The sequence below is a fragment of the Coregonus lavaretus genome (genome assembly GCF_964263955.1).
Source record: "Coregonus lavaretus genome assembly, chromosome: 34".
Lineage (NCBI taxonomy): Eukaryota > Metazoa > Chordata > Actinopteri > Salmoniformes > Salmonidae > Coregonus > Coregonus lavaretus.
In genome coordinates this window covers 8,515,624-8,538,304 of record NC_140021.1, presented here as the reverse complement: position 1 = coordinate 8,538,304, position 22,681 = coordinate 8,515,624, and the positions used below count along the sequence as shown (strand labels likewise).

Here is a 22,681-nt window from a genome sequence, read left to right as displayed (position 1 = left end):
AGGTATTGTACTTGGCCGTATTGCATGTGTGTTCTAGCGCTACACGTTTTAGTGACTAATCTTTTTGCTTTCTCAGACTGGGCTATGAGAGTGAAACAAATCGCAAAGTTATGGAGGAAAGCCAGTTCCCAGGACAGGGCCCCATATGTGGTAAGTACTTTACATCCATGCTGGACTGTGATGCCCTGCACTTATTTTGATCAGCAGGTTTTGCTGATTGACTGACAAAAGATAAGAGAAGTTTGTATAAACAAAAGAAAAAATACATGCATTGAAGAAAAAATAGCAAATATTTTACAAAACACTTAAAACCTCCAACGAAAACTTAGAGCGCTATTCAATAAAACATGTATTATTTCTACTTCACCAGAAGAACATTGTTGTTTGACTGATTCCACAAACCTGATTGCGGCTTTTGATTAAATGGGGCCCTATACCTTTTGAAGTGATGAATCAAAGGAAATCAGCCTGAACAAACTTGCTGAAGTAAATTGTAGAGGCCATTATGGAGAAGCTCGATATTTGTGCTTGTCTTGTTCTTTTAATCTGTTTTCTGTTTATATTTTAAACCCAAAGGCTCTCGCGCTTTGTCCCTTCTCGTGTCTTTGTTCTGTTTGAATGTTGTGTCTAGTACATTTTCCAAATTAACAGATAGTTCTTTGAGGATTTTTCAGGACATTCAGAAAAATGGTGGAGCCTTTATTTGTTCTAGTAGGGTTTTAAGAAGTTAGCAGCTCAGGAAATGTATATGTCTTGCACCATCAATTACAAAATGGACTGTCTCTTCCAATCCCCTATCTTCCAGCAAAAAGCACGGGATAACCGGGCGGCCCTGCGCATAAACAAAGTTCAGATGTCAAATGATACGCTGAAGAGACACCAGCATCCTCAGCAGCAGCCGCTGTTGACTGACACCTTTGACCCCAATAGTGTCCCCTTGGACACTGAGCTGCTCTTCAAAGACTCTCTCAAGCCCAAGGAGTCTGAGCACGAGCAGGAGTGGAAGTTCAGACAGGTAAGAGTTCCTTTGGAGGGTTAACAAGGTGCTGGGAATGGAGGGAGGGGGAATATAAAGCATTGGCACACTGTAAAGCAGGGTTTCTCAACAACTATTCTAGGAGTTGTTGAGGATTCGTTTGGCCTTAATTTTTAAATGTTACAATGTGTTTTGTTTAAACTGAGTCTGAGGGTACGAGATTGGATGCAGGATTGTGGGGCAATTGCATGCATGCCTTTAAAATAAGAAATGTTTGTTTAGTGGCTGCCTTGGCAGGTCTTCAGGAAGCCAAATGGTATAAGTGGGATTTTGTTCCTGCATGTTGAGAAACCCTGGTGTGAGAGAGCAGTGTGCACTTTTTTGTGTGTACATGTATTTTATGACACCATAATACACCACCATAATAATCAAGTACCGCATGTCAGGGGAATTGTGAGTAGGAGCAAGGTGGTGAGATTGAACATAACATAACCTGGGGGCATGAAACAGATTTTTTATTTAACTTTATATATGTGCATGGTTGAGTGAGTCATTTTTAAACAATACATTTGGCGTTCTCATACAGTCTACTAATTCTTAATTTGCATTGAAAAGGGAGAGTTAAATCAGATGTGGGGACCCCTTAAGAAGCAGCAGGAAAAGGTCCCAAAAAGCAAAGCCATAAAATCAACAAATAAAGACGTCCTTTTTGGACATTCCAACCAGGCAACTATAGCTGCAGGAGGTGGAAAAATTTCTCTGGTAAGATTCCCAAGGCGAAGCACTGTTCTGGTATTCGTCTGCCGAGAACCAATAAAGCAAAATTTACAAGGTGTAAGAAAAGCTAACTGTAAAGTGGAGTTGTAGGGAGAAAAGCTTGGTTAACTGGTAAAATCTGTCCTTGGCCCTGAAAAAACACAGTAACAGCCTCCAGAAGCTTTATTTCATCACCATATTATTACATACACCTTCACATTGTTCCCTCTTGCATGGCTTAACAACACACGCTAGACCCACTCATATTGAAAAAGCATTAAAACTTTGTTGTGAGTGAGGGAAAGAAAGCATTCTTAGCACCATGTCATCATAAAATTACAAATTCAACGCTTCCAAAAAGGCTTAATTAACTGAAGTGTCTCTCCTCCCCTGCTTTTCTTGTTTCCATGGCAGCAAATGAGACAAAAGAGCAAGCAGCAGGCGAAGATCGAAGCCACTCAAAAGCTGGAGCAGGTTAAAAATGAGCAGCAACAGCTCCAGCAACAACAACAACAACAGCTGTTTAGCAGTCAGTCAGGTGGAGATACAACCCCTAATAGTGGTAACCAGAGCCCCATGACTCCTCAGCCCAGCAATGGAGGAAAGTCTGGAAACTCGTCCCCACTGCAGCCAATAGCATCTAAGGATGGCTTCGCTAGACCCCAACTCCCGGGCACACCCACCTCTGGGTCACAGGATGACGTGTTCCTCAGACCCCAGCTCCCACCTCCGTCCTCAAGGACACCCACCCAGGAGACCTCGTACCCCCAGCAGGGGCCATCCTCCCAGCCCCAGTCACCACATATGTTTTCCCCGGGTTCCTCCTCAGGCTCCCGGCCATCCTCGCCTTGGGATCCATACGCCAAAATGGTGGGCACCCCGAGACCGCCCCCTGGGGGTGGTGGATCCACCACGCCCCGGCAGAACTCTCTGTCGGAGATGCAGGAAAGGGGAGGGAGGCCTTCCCCGGCCCACGAGTCGTTTGGCTTGCCCACGTCTGGTAATGCTGACCCCTATGCTAAGATGCCAGACACCCCCAGGCCCCCCGACCCCTTTGTTAAACCCATGGGACCCGCCAGGGTGGGCCCTTCAGGACTGGGTGAGCAGCAGCAACACCAGCAGGCCAGGCACATGATGAGTCCTCCCTCTGGGGGAGAGACTTTTGCCAGGATGGGCGGACACCGAGCCGAGGTCTACCAGCGCATGTCTCACAACCGCATGATCCTCTCGGACCCCTACTCCAGGCCTTTGCTCACTCCCATCCCCGGCAGCAACGAGTCGGGCTCCGTGCCGGTGTTCAAAGCCCCCATGCCTCCCCAGCAGTCCCAGCAAGAGCCCTACAGTGGCCCTATGCCTGGGGGACTTAAACGAGGGCCATCTGATGGCTTTCCACAAGGACCACAGGCCGACCCTTACGCCCAGCAGCCTCTCACTCCCCGGCCACCCATGGGGGAAGGGTTCCCCAATGAGCCCAAGATGATGCGCCAACCCCAGGAGGGCCATTTCGCTCAACCCATGCCAATGATTAGACACCCTCACAGAAACCTGTATGCCCAAGCGCCATCTACCCCGAGGCCGGATTATTCACAGCAGATGTCTGACCCTTACGCCCAACCGCCAGGCACCCCCAGACCTCACTCTGATGGCTATGCCCAACCTCCTGGCACCCCAAGGCCACACTCGGATCCCTCATACCTGCAGACGCCACCTAGCATTCGTCTAGACCAGTTTCCCCAGCAGCACCCAGCCAATCACAGACAGTCTCCATCTCACTCCATGGATCCTTATGCTTCCATGCCAGGTACCCCCAGACCAGCCCCAGGGGATAGGTTTCCCAAATCCCCCAGTAGTCAAAGGAACATGGACCCCTATGCCCAACAACCCGGAACCCCAAGACCGCTCCACACCGACCCTTACGCCCAAGCTCCAGGGACACCGCGACCAGAAGCAGGCCCTGACGCCTTCAATCGACTATGCTCCAGACCGATACCCATGTCCCAGCTCCCAGCTGACCCCTTCTCCCACCAGTCTCCGGGCAGGGTGCAGGACGTGTTTGCCCATCCAAGCGCCCTGGGCTCTCAGACACCTAAGCACCCGGGAAAGTCGGATGAAGGTTTCTCTCTGCCGCAATCGAATCATCACGGTGGTCAAACGCAGATTCACGACCCCTTTGAACAGGGTCCAATGACACCTTTTGCCCAAACTTCGGAAAGGCAGGCCCATGATATCCCCCAGTCTATCAGCAACACTGTTGACGCTCAGAACAGCATGCTACCACACCTGGGAGACACTGAAGAGAAGCTCAGACAGGTATTTGCATTTGGTAGAGACGCAATGACACTCACATGGGTAACACATGATTTGCCATAAAACCTTCTTCTGTTTGCATAGTTATTGGCAGGTGATTAGTCATTCCGCATTCCAATATGGCAGTGCATGTTGGTGCAACGTGAAACATTTTTGCTTCTCTGTAAGGATCCCTAAAATTCGAATGAATGACTAAGTGCATGATGTAACTTGCTAAAGTGTACCGTGCTCTCCCCCCGCAGCGCCAGAGACTGCGCCAGCAGATCCTTAGGCTGCAGCAACAGAAGTCTGCCATCCGGCAAGAGAAAGGACTACTACAGGAAGCTGTTGCAGCCCCCAGCCCGGGGACACCCCACCACTGGTCACATGACGATCCCGCCCCACAGAGCGACATGTTCGGCAGACCACCACCACCTTACCCAGGACCCATGAGGGGCGGCCCCCACGTTCCCGGGGATCAGAGGTTCCCTGGTACCTTCCTAGAGGACCAGCGAGGACACTTCCCCAATGAGGGACAGTTTGCCAGACCCCACTTCCCCAGGGACATGGCCAACATGGGCAACATGGGCATGAGGCCACAAGGAATGAGGTTAGTTGAATTTGACAGCATAGATTTCACTCAGCTGTAGTTTGTTCAAACTTCTTTGTATGCACAGTCTTTACCCATATTCAGCTGTATATTTGTATAATTGGCTTGCAGAATTGATTGCGCCCCTTGAAACAATTCAATTAATACAAATATGTTAAACATGCTAGAAATGTGTAATGAAGTGTCATTATTGAAGTCCCACTTAGTGTAATCTTCCTTATTGAAGATGTGTGTAGGGCGCAATCAATGCTATTGTGTTCTGCCTGGGATGTAGTTATGGATGAGCATTTAACAATGTGTTTTCCATCTTTTCTACTCTCAGGTTTGGATTCCCCCCCGGCGCTCAAGGATCCCTTCAACCAGGCCAGGAGCAACACTTCCTCAGGCCCCTTCACCAGATGCCTGGCGGGCCCATGGTCGACAATGTGCCACCCCAGATGAGAATGTCCCACTCGGTGGAGTTTTCCAGGGGGGTCATGGAGGGCAACACCCAGATGGGGCTCTCCCCGCACTTCCCCCCACGGGGCCTTCCTGTCCAGCAGCACAACATCATGGGTCAGCCGTTCATCGAGCTCCGCCACAGGGCCCCTCAGAACAGGATGAGGATGCCCTTTGGGCATGGACCTCCCAATGTCATGGACCCCTCCAACCAGCCCCAGATAACACCCCAGGGCTTCATGGAAGGCCAGGAGATAGGCTTCGCCGGGAACCAGGGACCCAGAATGATGGACCCCATGATGGGCAGACCTTCCCAGGGATCGGTCGGTCACATGCAGATGTCGGCTAGTATGGAGAACCTGCACCAGCAGCAGACTGAAGTTCTGATGACCACAGGGCAGCAACAGCATCCTCCACTGAATAGGTCACTCAGCCACCCGGTCACTGGTGAGTCACTCAATGCAGCGCCATCTAGTATGCTCTTGCCTGGGTCTAGCACCGGTCAAACGGAGGAGACTCAGATACCCAGTGGAGACGGAATCGAGGAGAACTTGGATGCTGAAGACTCCGCAGTGAAGGACCTTGAAGATGTAGAGGTCAAAGACCTGGTCGACCTGAACCTGAACCTGGACCCGGATGATGGCAAAGACCTTGAACTGGGACCCAATGACCTGCACCTCGACGACTTCCTCATGTCGGGGAAGTTTGACCTCATCGCCTACACGGACCCCGAGCTCAACCTGGAGGACAAGAAAGACATGTTCAGTGAAGAAGATCTGGACCTGGGCGACCCCATGGAGGACCACCAACAGGGAGAGACCTCGGACCTCCAGAAAGCCCTGTCGGAGAAGAGGAAAGGCAGCGGGGATGGCGCAGCCACCTCGTCCCGATCGGTGGGGAAATCAGACAAACGGGAGGCCAACGAATCGAAAGAGACCTTGGACATGTTTAAAACCGAGGATACAATCAAAACGGAGGTCAAAGATGAACACCAAAATCAGGACCAGTCTCTCTGCAGTGGCCCGGTGAATGACAACAGAACCATGACAAACCAAGAGGGCGCAGGGCTGTATGAGCAGCCTGGACAGACTGGCTCCGGCTCAACTCCGGTCCTCTCCAGCATTCTGATCAAAGAGAAACTGGAAGACACTGGGTTTGGCCCAAACGGCTCTCCTCACCAAGGGGACATGGCTGCCCAGGCCACCGGGCTACACCCAAACACTGGCATGCTGATGCTACCTAGGCAACACGCCCAAGACAACAACAGGCTCAATCCCAGCGTGGCTATGGGACATCGGGTGAGCCCCGCGTTGGTTCAGAGCAGGCTTTCAATGGGAAACCCAAACCTCATCTCAGGAGGCAACCACAGCTTCGGGGCCTCAGCCAACCAGCAGGTGGAGCTAAACCTAGCCATGGTTGGAGCCAGTCAGCAGCCCAATGCCCACAGCCTGAACCCCCAGGGCCAGCAGGGCATGTTCCCCCAACAGCAGGGCCCCTCGCTGGGGCAGGCCGGCCCACAGAACAGGCCTCTGCTGCTGGAAGAGCAGCCACTCCTCCTACAGGACCTGCTGGACCAGGAGAGGCAGGAGCAGCAGCAGCAGAGGCAGATGCAGGCCATGATCCGACAGCGCTCCAGCGACTCCTTCTTCCCCAATATGGGTAAGGGCATTGAGCTTCAGATAGACATGTCAACTGTTTTGGTCACCCGTTTCATTTAGTCACACACATTACCAGGGTGTTGTCAGATTAGTTGTCTGGGGGTTTTGCAGTCATTTTGCATGGTCATCCTTTTTGGTATATATGAGGAATATCAAGCCATTTCAGTTGGAGCCTCATGCTTTATTCAAGATTTAGAGTGAAAATAAGTACTTGGCATTTGTTCAATTGTAATTTGAGGAACAGAATGTTGGACTTCATTTTTTTTGACAGACACTTTTGGGAGTCTTACTTCACCAGCATTCCATCCGTAATTTAGACATGAGGGGGGGCTTCTTTTGAAATGGCTTAAAAGGAGGTCAAACGCTAGGATTAAGTGGACCTTTTTATTTTTTAGCAGACTTTGATGCCATCACAGACCCGATCATGAAGGCCAAGATGGTAGCCCTGAAGGGAATCAATAAAGTCATGGCTCAGAACAGCATGGGAATGCCCCCAATAGTCATTAACAGGTAAGACAAAAGCTCACCTTACCGCTAGCTCATTATCTGTGCTTGTGGGTAATATGTACATTAATTTAAAGGCTTTTTGTAATACTCTCTTGGTCCGTCCAAAACACTATTGAGAAGCTTAGTATTGAATGGGAAATATTTAGAAGTCAATTTAATGTTCCCTAAAACAACGATCCTCTCATTGTCTTTGTGGCAGAATTCAGCAGACGCCGGGAGCACATGGACCAGATGCTGCCGCTGCTCTGCCTAAACATGTGCTTGGACAGGTAAGCATTGTGAATCAACCACTATCTGTCTGTCGGTTTCATCTATTCTGCTAAAAAACAAGGCCTCATTATCGTTTGTTAATTGTCTTCGCAGGACGGGAAGTTGGCTCCACAGATGGCGAGACCAAACCCCCCGAATTTTGGACCTGGATTCATCAGTGAGTGGACAACCCAATGTTTTTTTATTTGCATTTGATCAAGACATCCTTATTCACTTTAACCAAATTATTAATCATAGACCATTCTTTAGGTTTCTTCAGTATTTCATATGTTGATATACAATCCAGGGTCTATTCGATTTCACCTATATGCCTTTGGCATTTATACATCCAAAGTAAAAATGGCGCCTAACCCACTCTTGTCTCTCAGACGACAGCCAGAGGAAGCAGTATGAGGAGTGGCTCCAGGAGACCCAGCAGCTGCTCCAGATGCAGCAGAAGTTTCTAGAAGACCAGATTGGGGCCCACAGGAAGTCCAAGAAGGCCCTGTCGGCCAAACAGCGGACAGCCAAAAAGGCGGGCCGGGAGTTCCCTGAGGAGGACGTCGAACAGCTGAAGCATGTGACCGAGCAGCAGAGTGTGGTGCAGAAGCAGTTGGAGCAGGTAGCTAACTAAATGTAGCAGGGGTTAATTACCGGCATTCCATGTTGAAGGTTTTGGAAATATTTCGATCTTGGATTTGGTTTATATGTTTTTTACATTACATGATTTGACATCTTTACATGGCATAATCTGTAATATGATTGGAAATTCTGACTACCTAAATAATGTAACGAAAGATGAGAGGTTGTAGATGCTGTCATCTGTATGAAGTCGTCATTCACCTTGGAGAGGTGGATAAGAAAAGGGAATCGTATCTTAAGCCACCTGAATAAATTGATTCTCTCTGAATCTTTGAGGGTCTACTTTAGGATTTGCCTCGGCCCTTTTGGATTTAAGCACCGGTATCCCTTTGGATTCTACCTTTATAGATTTTCTCTTGAAGTTAAACTCTTGAAGGCGGCTCTTTATCAGCTCTTTGATTTGTATTCCCGTCCCCTCATAAATGCGATAACAACTCAATTCTGACAATCTTAAACTTGATCATGACCATGAACTTTTTGGTTAAATGTCCTCCTCCTTGGCAACACACACCGAGCACACAAAGCTTGATTGCTGCAATACATCTGCTACTTTTAAAGAACTGCTCGTTTTATTGAGAATCAAGGGAAACATTACGGCCGAAAACAAACCTTTTGACCTTTTCTTAGCAACAAAGGGGCGACTTCGCTAATTATTTCCAACTGCTGTGACCTTTTCACTGTGGCGAGGTGCGAGACTTCACTGATGCATGAACACCACAGGAGACAGCAGACGTGATTTATTCTGTGACATTAACACACATCGTCTACTCGTGTCAACATTTTCACAAGGCTTTTTTAATGAGGTTTTACTACGTTTAATACGAGGTTTTACTAAGTAACTGCCAAAATAAAGGAAACACCAACATAAAGTGTCTTAATGGGGCGTTGGGCCACCACGAGCCGCCATAACAGCTTCAATGCGCCTTGGCATAGATTCTACAAGTGTCTGGAACTCTATTGGAGGGATGCGACACCATTCTTCCACAAGAAATTCCATCAGTTGGTGTTTTGTTGATGGTGGTAGAAAACGCTGTCTCAGGCGCCGCTCCAGAATTGAGATCTGGTGACTGAGACACACACACACACACACACACACACACACACACACACAGACACATACACACACTTTAAGCTCCTTTGAGACCCTCTTTCAAAGTCACTGAGTTCTCTTCTTCTAGCCATGGTAGCCAAAATAATGGGCAACTGGGCATTTCTATACATGACCCTAACTAAGCATGATGGGATGTTAACTGCTTAATTAACTCAGGAACCACACCTGTGTGGAAGCACCTGCTTTCAATATACTTTGTATCCCTCATTTACTCAAGTGTTCCTTTTTTTGGCAGTATATTCTAAGATATAATGATAATGTTATTTACTTAGTAATGGTTCAATCTGATTTCTTGTGAGTAGTGGATTCATTGAAACATTTACTGTATCAATAAGCATTATCTGGTTCCAGGTAGTTTCTGTGATTGCCAGATAAATACCAATTCTAATTGGACTGGATAGAAAAGTGGTGCCTAAAAATGTTTCTCAATGCCTTCCTGGACTGTGAAGAACTGCGTGGGATCCCTTCAATCTGCTCATGTTTCTCTGTTTTCTTTTTCCTCTGTGTTATTTCTCTCTGGTAGATTCGGAAACAGCAGAAAGACCATGCAGAGCTGATAGAGGAGTACCGTGTCAAGCAGCAGCAGCAGCAGCAGCAACAACGGCCAAGTCTCCAGGCTCCTATGATGCCAGGGATGCCACCCATGCCAGGGATGCCTACTCAAGCTGCACCTATGATGCCCGGAGCACCCTCTATGGGCCAGCCAATGATGGGGCCCATGATGCAAATGCAGCCCCACCCTGGCCAACCTAACCCTGCCCGCATTCCCAACATGCCAGGCTGGCACCCAGGGGGAGTCCAAGGACCGATGGGAGGCCCAGGTCCAAGAATTCCAGGTCAAATGCCCCCACAGATGCCCCTTGCCAGCCCTGCCCAGTTGCCCCAGCCCCAGTTACCACCCCAGGCCCAACTACCACCTCAGCCCCAGTTACCACCCCAGCCCCAACTACCACCTCAGCCCCAGCTTCAGCCACCACCCTCAATGGTGTCTGGAGCAAGAGCTACAGCAATGGGCAACGGAACAGGTGCCCAGGGAGCCAGCGGAGCTAACGATGGAAGTGGTGGAAACAGCCTCGCTGTGAAATTTGACGACAACAACCCATTCAGCGAGGGCTTCCAGGAGCGCGAGAGGCGGGACCGCCTGAGGGAGCAGCAGGAGAGACAGCGGATCCAGCTGATGCAGGAGGTGGAGAGGCACCGGGCCATGCAGCAGCGGCTGGAGATGGAGCAGCAAGGCCTGGGTCTGGGGCCTACTGGGCTCCCACCCGGCTCCGGAGCTACTAACTCCGGAGGGGATAGCCTGGCCCACATGCCATTCTACAGTACTGATCTTCCCCAAGACTTCATGCAACCCTCTAAGCATCAACAACAGCCACAACAGCAGCAGCAGGGGCAGCTAGGGCCCATGTACCCCCAGCAGAGCAACATGCAGCCAGGCTTCACCAGCGCTGGTGGGCCGCTCCCAGGTCAGGGCTTCATGCCGGATGGTGTGCACAGGCCCATGCCTGGGAACAGGGCATTTGGTAGTCCAGAGATGGGTCCCAAAATCCCCATGCTACAGGGGCTCAACTACCCCCCTGGACAGCCCCGTCCTGCCGGGTTCAGAGGCCCTGGGATGATGCCTCAGGTTGGGGGCGAGGGACAGGGACCCCCGTTTGGAATGGACTCATCCACCCCCCTACCTCCCAACTACCCCGGCTCAGGCCAGTCCTTGATCCAGCTCTACTCCAACATCATCCCAGAGGAGAAGGCTAAGAAGAAGAGGAACAGGAAGAAGAAGAGAGAGACTGTTGACGACGCAGACTCAGTCAAGACCCCATCCACTCCCCACTCGGACCTCTGCGCCCCACTGACTCCCTCCCGCGTGTCTGACACTTCATCCACCCGGAGCCTCAGCATTCCCGGAGAGCAGGATCTGTCTGATCTTTTCCTCCCTGTGGGGTCCTCAGGTTTGGCCCCCTCCTCAGAACTGGAGAGGCAGCTCTCGGGCAGCAGCTTAGCCCAGGGTGGCTGCTCCAGCATGGGCTCAGAGAATGACAGGGCCTCCCTGTTTGACGAAACCCTCCAAATCAAGCTGGAGAGGATAGAGACTGAGTGCAGAGGGGCGGCGGCCAACGACGGGTCTGCCTTGGGGCAGGGTCCCCGAGCCGGGGGGACAGTGAAGGAGGAGGAGGGAAGCGAGGAGGGGCTCTCTTCGCCCCTCCACGGTGCCAAAGGGGGCGACGCGGGGAACGAGCTGCTTAAGCACCTGCTGAAGAACAAGAGCACGCCCCCGCTAGTTGCCAACGCTAACCAGACCCCTCCCACACAGCAGATATCCTGCAACAGCCTTTGCTCAGAGCAGGAGGCCTCGGCAGACCTCAGAGCCACCACCAGGCCGGCCTCCACCACCAACAACATGGTGAGAAGGGAAAGACCACATTCACACAGACACTATAATCATCACACCCATAGGATACTACATCTTCTGAAATCAAGCTATTTGGGTATAAAATGCACAAGCAATTGCTTTTCAGTACTACATTCCTAAAGAAAGCCCTTTGTTGTGTGTATAATAGTAGCTCACCAACCTTGCTTGTATCATTGTAATTTCCCAGACTCCCCCGCACAGTCAGCTGATAGGAAGCACAGAGCTCCTAGAACCCTCGGTGCCGGCGCAGGGCAAGAGGAAGCAGCAACGCAACAAACGGACACCCAAAAACGGGGCGGAGAAACTGCCATCACGCTACAAGAGGAGGAAGAAGGAGGAAGAGGAGAGGCACATCAGTTATTCTATTACTGACACTCTGCCCCAGCTCAAACAGGTACAGGTCATAATGGTCGGCCACCAAACAGTGTTGATTGGCTTGTGTTTATTGAATGTGCAGTGGTGATTTTAGCATGTAAATCTTGGTGAGGGAAACTCCCCAAAACATTTTTTAAATGCATGCCAGCAAAGCTACTACACAACACTAAACAATACATTCATTGCACTTTAACGGTGGCAAACGGTACCCACAAACTGTTAGGGCCTACATAAAGCTGTCTCAACAGCAGAGCTTTCTTTTCAGCACCATGTAGTGAATCCTTACCACTGCTACACCTGGCTATCAGTGGAGCCTTGTCTGGCAGCAAAACAATTCATTCAGCCTCATTTACTGCCTTTTTTTAAAACATAGCTGATATGGCTGACTTGCTTAAATAAATGTGGTTTCTACTGACAATTGAGATGTACAAACTATGGCATAAGGGGACAACAAGTGGATAATCCTTAATTTTGATTAAGACATTAATGAGCGAGCTAGGACGGACGTAGTCAATATAACTATTTGTTCAGCACTTTTGAAATGTACAGCGACAGAATTCAGAACATGGGACATTCTTAGAGTATTCTCCCTGTACACCAAGTCAGAACCGTAGGATAAATAAAGGGGGCATATAAGCAGACAATGAAAGCTCTTACAATATTCGATGATGACATTTCTCTAAAACAGGCTATATGTGCACCACCAGGTCAGAACAGTAGGCTAAGTTATGAGGGGGAAATAGGCCAAATTATTAGGGTGAGGCACATGGGCTACTAATAGCTTACTACACAACATACACTTAGTATTACATTCTTAGCTACAGTATATATATCTCCCTGGCATATTACATAATTTATGCAGCAGCATACAATACATTTTTGGACTCACCTTGTTGTTCTGTGCTCACTTGAACAGGAAGGTGGTGCGGCGGTCCTTGTGGGCAAACTTTGTCATCAAAGTCTGGCGTTCTCTGGATTTATGGTGCTTTCAAGACAATTGGGAACTTGGAAAAGAACAAGGTTGAATCATGACGTCAGTGATCTTCAGGTCGGAGCTCTAGAAAGAGGCCTGAGTTCCAGACTTGGAATTCCGAGTTGGATGACCGTTCAAAATGTTTTTTTCAGAGTTTCCAGTTGTCTTGAACTCACTGAAGTCATGCTGGATTGACAGTATGGCCAATGTATTCAACCTTTTCTGGCCCATGGTGTTGCATGTGAATGTTTATCCTTTTAAGCTTGGAAAAGAGACCCTTAAATGCATACTTAGACCACACACCTTCTCCACTGAATAGCAGGCTAGTGATTGCTTTGCAACGCTTGCAGTTAGCCACTGATTCCTTCCACACCACTCATTGTTGAATTTGCGATTTCCTACTTGTTGTGTAATGTTTATGTCCAATGAGCACTGATACGTTTTATCTATAATTTCTCTTCATATGACAAGGAATTGCCAGTAGATTGTCGACTTGATTCATGATGATGACTGCTTGTCTAGCTTGCTTGCTAAGATTTTGAAGGTATGATGTTGACATGATCAGTCCAATCAAAGCTACAGTAGATATAACGTGATTTGACGTCAGTTTATCTGTGGCCAATGGCCTTGAGCCTTCTTGGATGGGCACTTACATTTTTTTGTATTTTACCCCCTTTTTCTCCCCAATTTTGTGGTATCCAATTGGTAGTTACAGTCTTGTCCCATCCCTGCAACTCCCGTACGGACACGGGAGAGGCGAAGGTCGAGAGTCATGCGCCCTCCGAAACACAACCCAACCGAGCCGCACTGCTTCTTGACACGGTGCCCGCTTAACACGGAAGCCAGCCGCACCAATGTGCCGGAGGAAACACTGTACACCTGGCGACCGAGTCAGCGTGCATTGCGCCCGGCCCGCCACAGGAGTCGCTAGTGTGCGATGGGACAAGAACATCCCTGCCGGCCAAACCCTCCCCTACCCTGGACGGCGCTGGGCCAATTGTGTGCCGCCCCATGGGTTTCCCGGTCGCGGCCGGCTGTGACAGAGCCTGGACTTGAACCAGGATCTCTAGTGGCACAGCTAGCACTAGAGCCTTAGACAACTGCGCCACTCGGGAGGCCCGGATGGGCACTTCTAATGTAAATCTATGGCAGCACCCAAGGGGCTTGAATTTTCTCGATTTCCCTGTAGATTTTGCGGTGACGTAGTGTCCCCATGAGTGACAGAACACTGAGCCAATCACGGCGCAACTAGAGAACATTACCAACCCCTACACTCTGTATTTTCCGCTGGCTGCCCCACCACCACAGAAAGCACGGAGCTAGGCTGAAACACCTGCATTTTGGAGCAAAAATGAGACCATGTTTGTATGCGGCTTCATTAACTCAATGTTTATACATTGTTTGCAAACTGATATGTGACATGTATTAATGCCAAAATAACATGCTCAGCCCCACCTGCCCTGAATGAAGGGTCGCCACTGTGAATGTGTTGATTGGCCTGGTATTGTAGCCAGGCCTAAAACAATAGTTTTATTTAGTACAAATGTCCAGATTTTGATGATGTGTAAAACATTTGATTGATGGTGTTTAATGTTGCATGTGTGTGGTGCCGCTATGTGCAAATTAGCACTCAGGCTGCTGATTTTGTAGATGAATGTGGATCTGATATCTTCCTCTGCAGCTGCTTGGGTACAAATGTGGGTGTTATTTTTCTGTTTTCTGTTAACACACCTCATAAATTACTGTCATCTTGATATGTAATTACTTTAATTTAGGTTTAATTGAACGGCCCGTGGATTTTTAAAAGAAGCACTCGCAATTTGTGGAAGGCATAAACAGAATATTACATGGAAAATATATAATCATCTTTAGGTGATTAATAATAAAATAAGGAAATTGCATGTCATTCAGATGATGAGGAGATATACCATGGGTAGCAGTGAACTGTTCTGCTTTTTGTCTGGACCTCCCATGTCTCCGTACACTTTCGATAACAGTCTAGGTTAAAATGACTTCAGTTAATAACCGTCAATAGTTTTCATTCAATTTCTAGAGCAAATGTTGATCCTGTTTAGTGCTTACCTCGAAAGCCTTTGGTCTTACTAACCCTCTTTCTTTCCACTCTTCAACCCTTTCTCTTCCTCTCCTTCCACCCTTTCTCTTCCTCTCCTTCCACCCTTTCTCTTCCTCTCCTTCCACCCTTTCTCTTCCTCTCCTTCCACCCTTTCTCTTTCTCTACCTCTCCTTCCACCTCTTCTCTTCCTCTCCTTCCACCTCTTCTCTTCTCTTCCTCCACGTCCACCCCCTCAGGATCACTCTCTACTGCCCCTGATGGAGCCCCTAATGGGGGTCAACTTTGCCCACTTCCCACCCTTCGGCAGCGGGCAGCTCAACGGGGAGAACAGGCTGTCAGGCTCCTTCGGCAGCGGGCAGCTCAACGGGGAGAACAGGCTGTCAGGCTCCTTCGGCAGCGCCTTGCTCGACGGTGTATCAGACTACTACTCACAGCTCATTTACAAGGTGAAGAGAGCACACTGTTAGGTCAAAATGTGTGTATGGACGTCCGTCCGTTTTCCAGGTGAAGAGTACAACAAGGTATATCATAGGAAAGGAATAGATTTAATAGAAAAATAAAAAGGATACCCGCACACTGTTGAATGCTCCTGTATATTCAAACACATTTCCCTAGTTGGATCCAGTTAGGATGTTGTGTGCTTTGCCATTTTTGTAGCAGAACAACTTGAGCAACCCGCCCACCCCTCCAGCATCACTCCCACCCACTCCGCCTCCCGTGGCGAGGCAGAAGATGGTCAATGGGTTCGCCACGGCCGAGAACCTCGCCAGGAAAGCCGCCGTCTTGGGCGGCCATGATGGTAAAGTAACTCGTTAAAAATCACTTCGGAGAAGTAATGCTGTGGTAACATTGTAGCTATTATTAAAGGGATATTAAATATATATATATACAGTGGGGGGAAAAAAGTATTTAGTCAGCCACCAATTGTGCAAGTTCTCCCACTTAAAAAGATGAGAGAGGCCTGTAATTTTCATCATAGGTACACGTCAACTATGACAGACAAAATGAGAAAAAAAATCCAGAAAATCACATTGTAGGATTTTTTATGAATTTATTTGCAAATTATGGTGGAAACTAAGTATTTGCTCACCTACAAACAAGCAAGATTTCTGGCTCTCACAGACCTGTAACTTCTTCTTTAAGAGGCTCCTCTGTCCTCCACTCGTTACCTGTATTAATGGCACCTGTTTGAACTTGTTATCAGTATAAAAGACACCTGTCCACAACCTCAAACAGTCACACTCCAAACTCCACTATGGCCAAGACCAAAGAGCTGTCAAATGACACCAGAAACAAAATTGTAGACCTGCACCAGGCTGGGAAGACTGAATCTGCAATAGGTAAGCAGCTTGGTTTGAAGAAATCAACTGTGGGAGCAATTATTAGGAAATGGAAGACATACAAGACCACTGATAATCTCCCTCGATCTGGGGCTCCACGCAAGATCTCACCCCGTGGGGTCAAAATGATCACAAGAACGGTGAGCAAAAATCCCAGAACCACACGGGGGGACCTAGTGAATGACCTGCAGAGAGCTGGGACCAAAGTAACAAAGCCTACCATCAGTAACACACTACGCCGCCAGGGACTCAAATCCTGCAGTGCCAGACGTGTCCCCCTGCTTAAGCCAGTACATGTCCAGGCCCGTCTGAAGTTTGCTAGAGTGCATTTGGATGATCCAGAAGAGGATTGGGAGAATGTCATATGGTCAGATGAAACCAAAATAGAACTTTTTGGTAAAAACTCAACTCGTCGTGTTTGGAGGACAAAGAATGCTGAGTTGCATCCAAAGAACACCATACCTACTGTGAAGCATGGGGGTGGAAACATCATGCTTAGGGGCTGTTTTTCTGCAAAGGGACCAGGTCGACTGATCCGTGTAAAGGAAAGAATGAATGGGGCCATGTATCGTGAGATTTTGAGTGAAAACCTCCTTCCATCAGCAAGGGCATTGAAGATGAAACGTGGCTGGGTCTTTCAGCATGACAATGATCCCAAACACACCGCCCGGGCAACGAAGGAGTGGCTTCGTAAGAAGCATTTCAAGGTCCTAGAGTGGCCTAGCCAGTCTCCAGATCTCAACCCCATAGAAAATCTTTGGAGGGAGTTGAAAGTCCGTGTTGCCCAGCGACAGCCCCAAAACATCACTGCTCTAGAGGAGATCTGCATGGAGGAATGGGCCAAAATACCAGCAACAGTGTGTGAAAACCTTGTGAAGACTTACAGAAAACGTTTGACCTGTGTCATTGCCAACAAAGGGTATATAACAAAGTATTGAGAAACTTTTGTTATTGACCAAATACTTATTTTCCACCATCATTTGCAAATAAATTCATAACAAATCCTACAATGTGCTTTTCTTGATTTTTTTCCCTCATTTTGTCTGTCATAGTTGACGTGTACCTATGATGAAAATTATAGGCCTCATCTTTTTAAGTGGGAGAACTTGCACAATTGGTGGCTGACTAAATACTTGTTTTCCCCACTGTATATATATATATATCAAAGAATCTTTACTGGCATTGCAATGGCAAAATACACATTTCTATGATCTGAAAATAAAAAGGACAATACATTTTTGTTTTTCAATGGCTGAAATATGTTTGTTGTTGAATTAACATTAGTGATCAAAGGCCTGGGAGCCAAGAAGCTGCCTACAGCGTTCCGGACAGAGGAAGACCTCATGGCCCATGCCATCAACCAGGGGCCCAAGACAGTGGACGTCCCTGCCTCACTCCCCACACCACCCCATAACAACCAGGAGGAACTCAGGTGAGGACTTGCAAATTCACATTTCAATGGGATTTTAGAGGCAGGATAGTTCCTACCTGGCTTCTGAACAAGTAACTGTAGTAACTGTAATTTTGCTTCTGAGCGGAGAGTGGAGTATTAAAGACTGACTTCTGCACTGCCGAGCCAAGCTGTACTGCATTGTCCCACTGGTTGAACTAGTTTCCCTGATTCTGTGTATGTCCCAGGGGCCAGGACCACTGTGTAGACAGGGACACCCCCGACAACTTTGTCCCCTCCTCGTCCCCCGAGAGCGTAGTCGGCATGGACATCAGCCGCTACCCCGACCTGTCAAAGGTCAAGGAGGAGCTCCCATCCCCATGCTCCTCTCCCGTCATACCCATGCTGCCTAGCGCCAGCGGGAAAGGTAAGAATCACACACACACCCCTTTCACTCCTGACTGAAATAGAGGTACCAATAAATTGTATTTTAAAGTTATGTTGAGTTATAAGAAGGTTTGCTTGTTAGTAATACTAATCATTAGGGAGCCATTGTATTGGTGAATATCTTTTAAGAATCTTTCCTCAGGCCAGGGTTGTACAAGTATTTTAACTGCTGCTTTGTGTTAGTTCCTCTGTAATATTAGATTGTCTGGTTGTTTCCTTTAGGAACTGAGATAAAGCAAGAGGTCAAGACTGAACCGTCGAGCTCCTTCTTCGGGTCCCTGTTTGGACAGCCTCCATCCTGCGCCAAAGCTGGCTTGGTATCCATAGCAATCACCTTGAATCCGGTTGCAGCGGAGGTGAGTGGCTAAACGCAACTGTGAACAACCCATTTTTACTATTATAGTTCTGTTTATTTCATGTTGTACACATTTGCAGCTAGAGACTGAATTGCAGTGGACATAGTGAATACATACATTCATGTAAATACACTACTGGGTAAGCAAGCCAGACCATATACAACACATTCAAGAAAGCTATTTTCCATGATAGTCTCACGTATAGCATCGGCAGGGGTAGGCAACTAGATTCAGCCACGGGCTGATTTTTGCCGGAGCAAATAGACGGGGGGCCGGGAAAAAATTATAATAATTTGTACATTGCAAATTGACCACAACTAAGCCCAAAAAGAGATTGTATTTGAAAAGAACAATAATTTCATACCTTGATTACGTTGAGACAATAACATATTTATTTTATTTGTGGGAATACTTGGGAACCGATTTCCTAAATTAAACTCATTTTTAGCTGAATTCCTGGTGATTTTAGTAACAAAATAAATAATAATAATCCCCCCAAAAAATACAAAACTCACTTGCGGGCCGGTTTTGAGCAGCCTGTTGCCGACCCCTGGCGCATGGGGCTGTTGTATTGACCACATTTACATCATTTAGCACACGCTCTTATCCAGAGCGACTTACAAATTGGTGCATTCAACTTATGATAGCCAGTGGGACAACCACCTTTTTGGGGGGAGGGAGGGGTGGGGGAAGAAGGATTACTTTATACTATTCCAGGTATTCCTTAAAGAGGACCACCACTGGCTATGAACTTATTTGACCTCCCTGACCCTTCTGGACCTGCAGAACATCCCTGGTGTGGTGGCTGCGGTGGCCGATCTACTGTGTGTGACCATCCCCGGCAGCTACGAGGTGAGCCGCGGCCCCGAGCGCAGCTCCCTGGCCTTACTGGCTGGACTCAAGGTGCCTCAGACCCAAGGCATGGACCCCCTTCACGTCGCCATGCTCCCCCAGCACCAGCAGCCCCCCGCCATGAGGTTCCTGAGACCCCCCGGACCACCCACTCATCCCAGAATTAGCCAGCAGTTTCAGCCCATCGGCCCGCCCACCAGCGCAGGTCAGTACACACCAGCAATCCAACTTTAATGTGCTGACGGTAACAACTGATAGTGATGGAAGAAATTAAGTTTCTGGCCCACAGAGCTGGTAAAATGGTGGTGGAACCATATCTTTCAGTGAAACTATTTCACAACAATCTCTCTTACGCCATTTAAATTAATATATTTATCAGTGTCATGTTATTAACAGACTAACAATCAAATGGCATGTTTTCCTAGCCTAGGAAACTAGGAAACTTGTTCCTAAGCTTTTCATTTGGGTTATTTCAAAACAGTAGTTTTCAGTTTGTACAAGCTATTTTAGTAAGTAGCTTTTAGCTCAGTAAATGGCAGGCAATTAAGCGCTGTGATGAAGTGATTTTCATCCCATTACCCTCGATCAAGGGAATTGGCTGTTTCGAACAGATTTTGGGCAAAAGCTGGGCAAGGAAACACCAGTATGTGTGAGTCAGAAAACCTCTGTTACTCTCAGTGGATAGTCCTATCTAGCTTCTTATTGATATATAATATATAATAATAATATGCCATTTAGCAGACGCTTTTATCCAAAGGGACTTACAGTCATGCGTGCATACATTTTTTGTGTATGGGTGGTCCCGGGGATCGAACCCACTACCTTGGCGTTACAAGCGCCGTGCTCTACCAGCTGAGCTACAGAGGACCATTAGTGATCATGTCACTAATGATTGGGAGGTTGAACCTGTTAGCTCTTTGGCTGCAGACTTTAAAAATATAACATATCAGACGTCGTCTAATTTGATTGTGAAGAAGCCCTTTGAAATAACCCCAATGCAGGATCTGTCTGTTTCCTTCTCGTTCAGCTGTCTTTCGCCCAGGTGTTTTTAGTGACGAATTGATGTAAAAAATAGCATGTTTTTTACATTATAAAATGTTCTGCAATGTTGATGGTCAGTCTGATTGAGTTGTTTGTGTTTTAGGTCCAGCTGCCAGGGGTGAGGGGCCTAAACCCCAGTGGTGCTGCCACTGCAAGGTGGTGGTTCTGGGAAACGGAGTGCGCAAGTCCACCAAAGACCTACCCTGCAGCAAACGGGTAAGCCCCAGATCAGTTGTTGCTCAACTGAAGCAAGTATTGTTACTTAATATGAACATGTTTAGTCATTTAAACTGCATAAGCCTGAAATGTAATTCCTTTCTTTTGGTGCCCACTGAACATTATGCTGACATGTCTCTGCTTTCTGCAGGAGAGACAGAGCCGGGTGGAAGGCATGGTCTTCTGCAGCCGCAGCTGTTTCATCCTCCATGCCACGGACACACAGTCCAAAGCCAAGGACAGTAAGGTGTGCATCTCTAACTGTAGTTATCCTACAACTCTTGTCTTGAATCTTCTCTTTTGATCTCACATTTACATTTACATCATTTAGCATACGCTCTTATCCAGAGCGACTTACAAATTGGTAATCTCTTAGCTTTTAGAGAACCTCACTGACACCAGTACGTTATGTAGACAGACAGACCGACAACAAGACAGGATTTTTACAATAGGTTGTAGATTGCATAGAGAATGAGTGGATTTGTGTTTTCATGTAAGCGCAGTCAAAAAGCAGGTGGACTATTCTAACATGGTCTTACAATGACCACAGCTGGGCAAACAAAGATGCTGAGAGTAATTAGCATGAGACTTGGCATTGGATTCCTAATGAGTAAACTCTCTTTCGCAGCCAAACATGTCTCCTCTCTTGCCTGAGTCGTCGGTCAAAGAGAGCCCGTCTAAGGTGCTCCACCAGTACAGCAACAACATGTCCACACTGGACGTCCACTGCCTGGCCCAGCTGCAGCCCAAACAGTCTGCCCCCTCCAGTCCCCCTCCCATCTCTTTCCCCACGGAGAAACCTAAGCCGGACACCCTCAAGGTGACGGTCAAGCTCAAGCCAAGGCCCCGGGCGGTCCACTCTGCCAGCGGGGGTGGTGATGACATGTCGCCCCGCCACCACAAGCGCTGGAAGGGCCTGCGCTGGCGCAAGTGGAGCGTGCACATCGTGTTTCCCACTAGGGGCAGCCTGCTGTCCTCTCTGCCCGGTGAGGATGAGGTGGACGAGCTGCTGAGGAAGCTGGGTGCCTCTCTGCGTCCCGATCCCCTCCCTCGCGACCTGCGGCGTTGCTGCTTTTGCCACGAGGAGGGCGACGGCATGACAGACGGGCCTGCACGCCTCCTCAACCTGGACCTGGACCTGTGGGTACACCTCAACTGCGCCCTGTGGTCATCGGAGGTGTACGAGACGCAGGCGGGCGCCCTGATCAACGTGGAGCTGGCGCTGCGGCGGGGCATGGCAGTGCGCTGCACCTACTGCCAGCAGACAGGGGCCACCAGTGGCTGCCACCGACTGCGCTGCGCCAACGCCTACCACTTCACGTGCGCGCTCAAGGCCCAGTGCACCTTCTTCAAGGACAAGACCATGCTGTGCCACCTGCACCGGCCCCGTGGCATCGGCAGTGGCGATGGGAGAGGAGGCGACAGGGTCTTGGCGCCCGCCGCTACCCACCACGACCACGAGCTGCGATGCTTCGCAGTGTTCCGCCGCGTCTACGTGCAACGCGACGAGGCCCGGCAGATGGCCAGCATCGTGCAGCGTGGCGAGCGCCGGCACACGTTCCGCGTGGGAAGCCTGGTGTTCCACACCGTGGGTCAGCTGCTGCCCCAGCAGATGGCCTCCTTCCACTCAGCAAACGCCATCTTCCCCGTGGGCTACCGGGCCAGCCGCATCTACTGGAGCACACGCCATGGCAACCGCCGCTGCCGCTACCTGTGCTCGGTGGAGGAGAACGAGGGCCAGCCGGAGTTTGTGGTGCGGGTGATAGAGCAAGGCTACGATGACCTGGTGCTCACCGGCGCCTCACCCAAAGGTAAGAGGGCAGGGTGGGGTGAGAAACCCACCGGGGTCAAATACATAAGTCAAATACTTGAGGTGCATGGAACCAAAGGAATAGTCCAAAATGTGCAAACAACTCAAAAGCTACATCAAGCTCACCTCAAATACTTTGACAAATGCATTGGTCTGGTGTAGAA

General features: G+C 48.7%; 1 protein-coding gene across 1 annotated transcript in view; it reads left to right on the top strand.

Annotated features, from left to right (window-relative positions):
- The window catches only part of LOC311109053 (histone-lysine N-methyltransferase 2C-like), a 185,298-nt gene that overhangs the window by 157,713 nt on the left and 4,904 nt on the right, over window positions 1–22,681 (top strand). Inside the window, exons 34-54 of the mRNA XM_084151839.1 lie at window positions 77–150; window positions 806–1,015; window positions 1,592–1,738; window positions 2,147–4,042; window positions 4,282–4,628; window positions 4,951–6,725; window positions 7,120–7,234; window positions 7,431–7,500; window positions 7,595–7,658; window positions 7,870–8,102; window positions 9,757–11,634; window positions 11,831–12,037; window positions 15,302–15,511; window positions 15,723–15,864; window positions 17,690–17,837; window positions 18,044–18,222; window positions 18,465–18,598; window positions 19,385–19,655; window positions 20,595–20,707; window positions 20,859–20,954; window positions 21,336–22,518. Of these exons, the coding sequence (XP_084007965.1) occupies window positions 77–150; window positions 806–1,015; window positions 1,592–1,738; window positions 2,147–4,042; window positions 4,282–4,628; window positions 4,951–6,725; window positions 7,120–7,234; window positions 7,431–7,500; window positions 7,595–7,658; window positions 7,870–8,102; window positions 9,757–11,634; window positions 11,831–12,037; window positions 15,302–15,511; window positions 15,723–15,864; window positions 17,690–17,837; window positions 18,044–18,222; window positions 18,465–18,598; window positions 19,385–19,655; window positions 20,595–20,707; window positions 20,859–20,954; window positions 21,336–22,518 (9,492 nt within the window). The remainder of the gene's footprint in view (window positions 1–76; window positions 151–805; window positions 1,016–1,591; window positions 1,739–2,146; window positions 4,043–4,281; window positions 4,629–4,950; window positions 6,726–7,119; window positions 7,235–7,430; window positions 7,501–7,594; window positions 7,659–7,869; window positions 8,103–9,756; window positions 11,635–11,830; window positions 12,038–15,301; window positions 15,512–15,722; window positions 15,865–17,689; window positions 17,838–18,043; window positions 18,223–18,464; window positions 18,599–19,384; window positions 19,656–20,594; window positions 20,708–20,858; window positions 20,955–21,335; window positions 22,519–22,681) is intronic.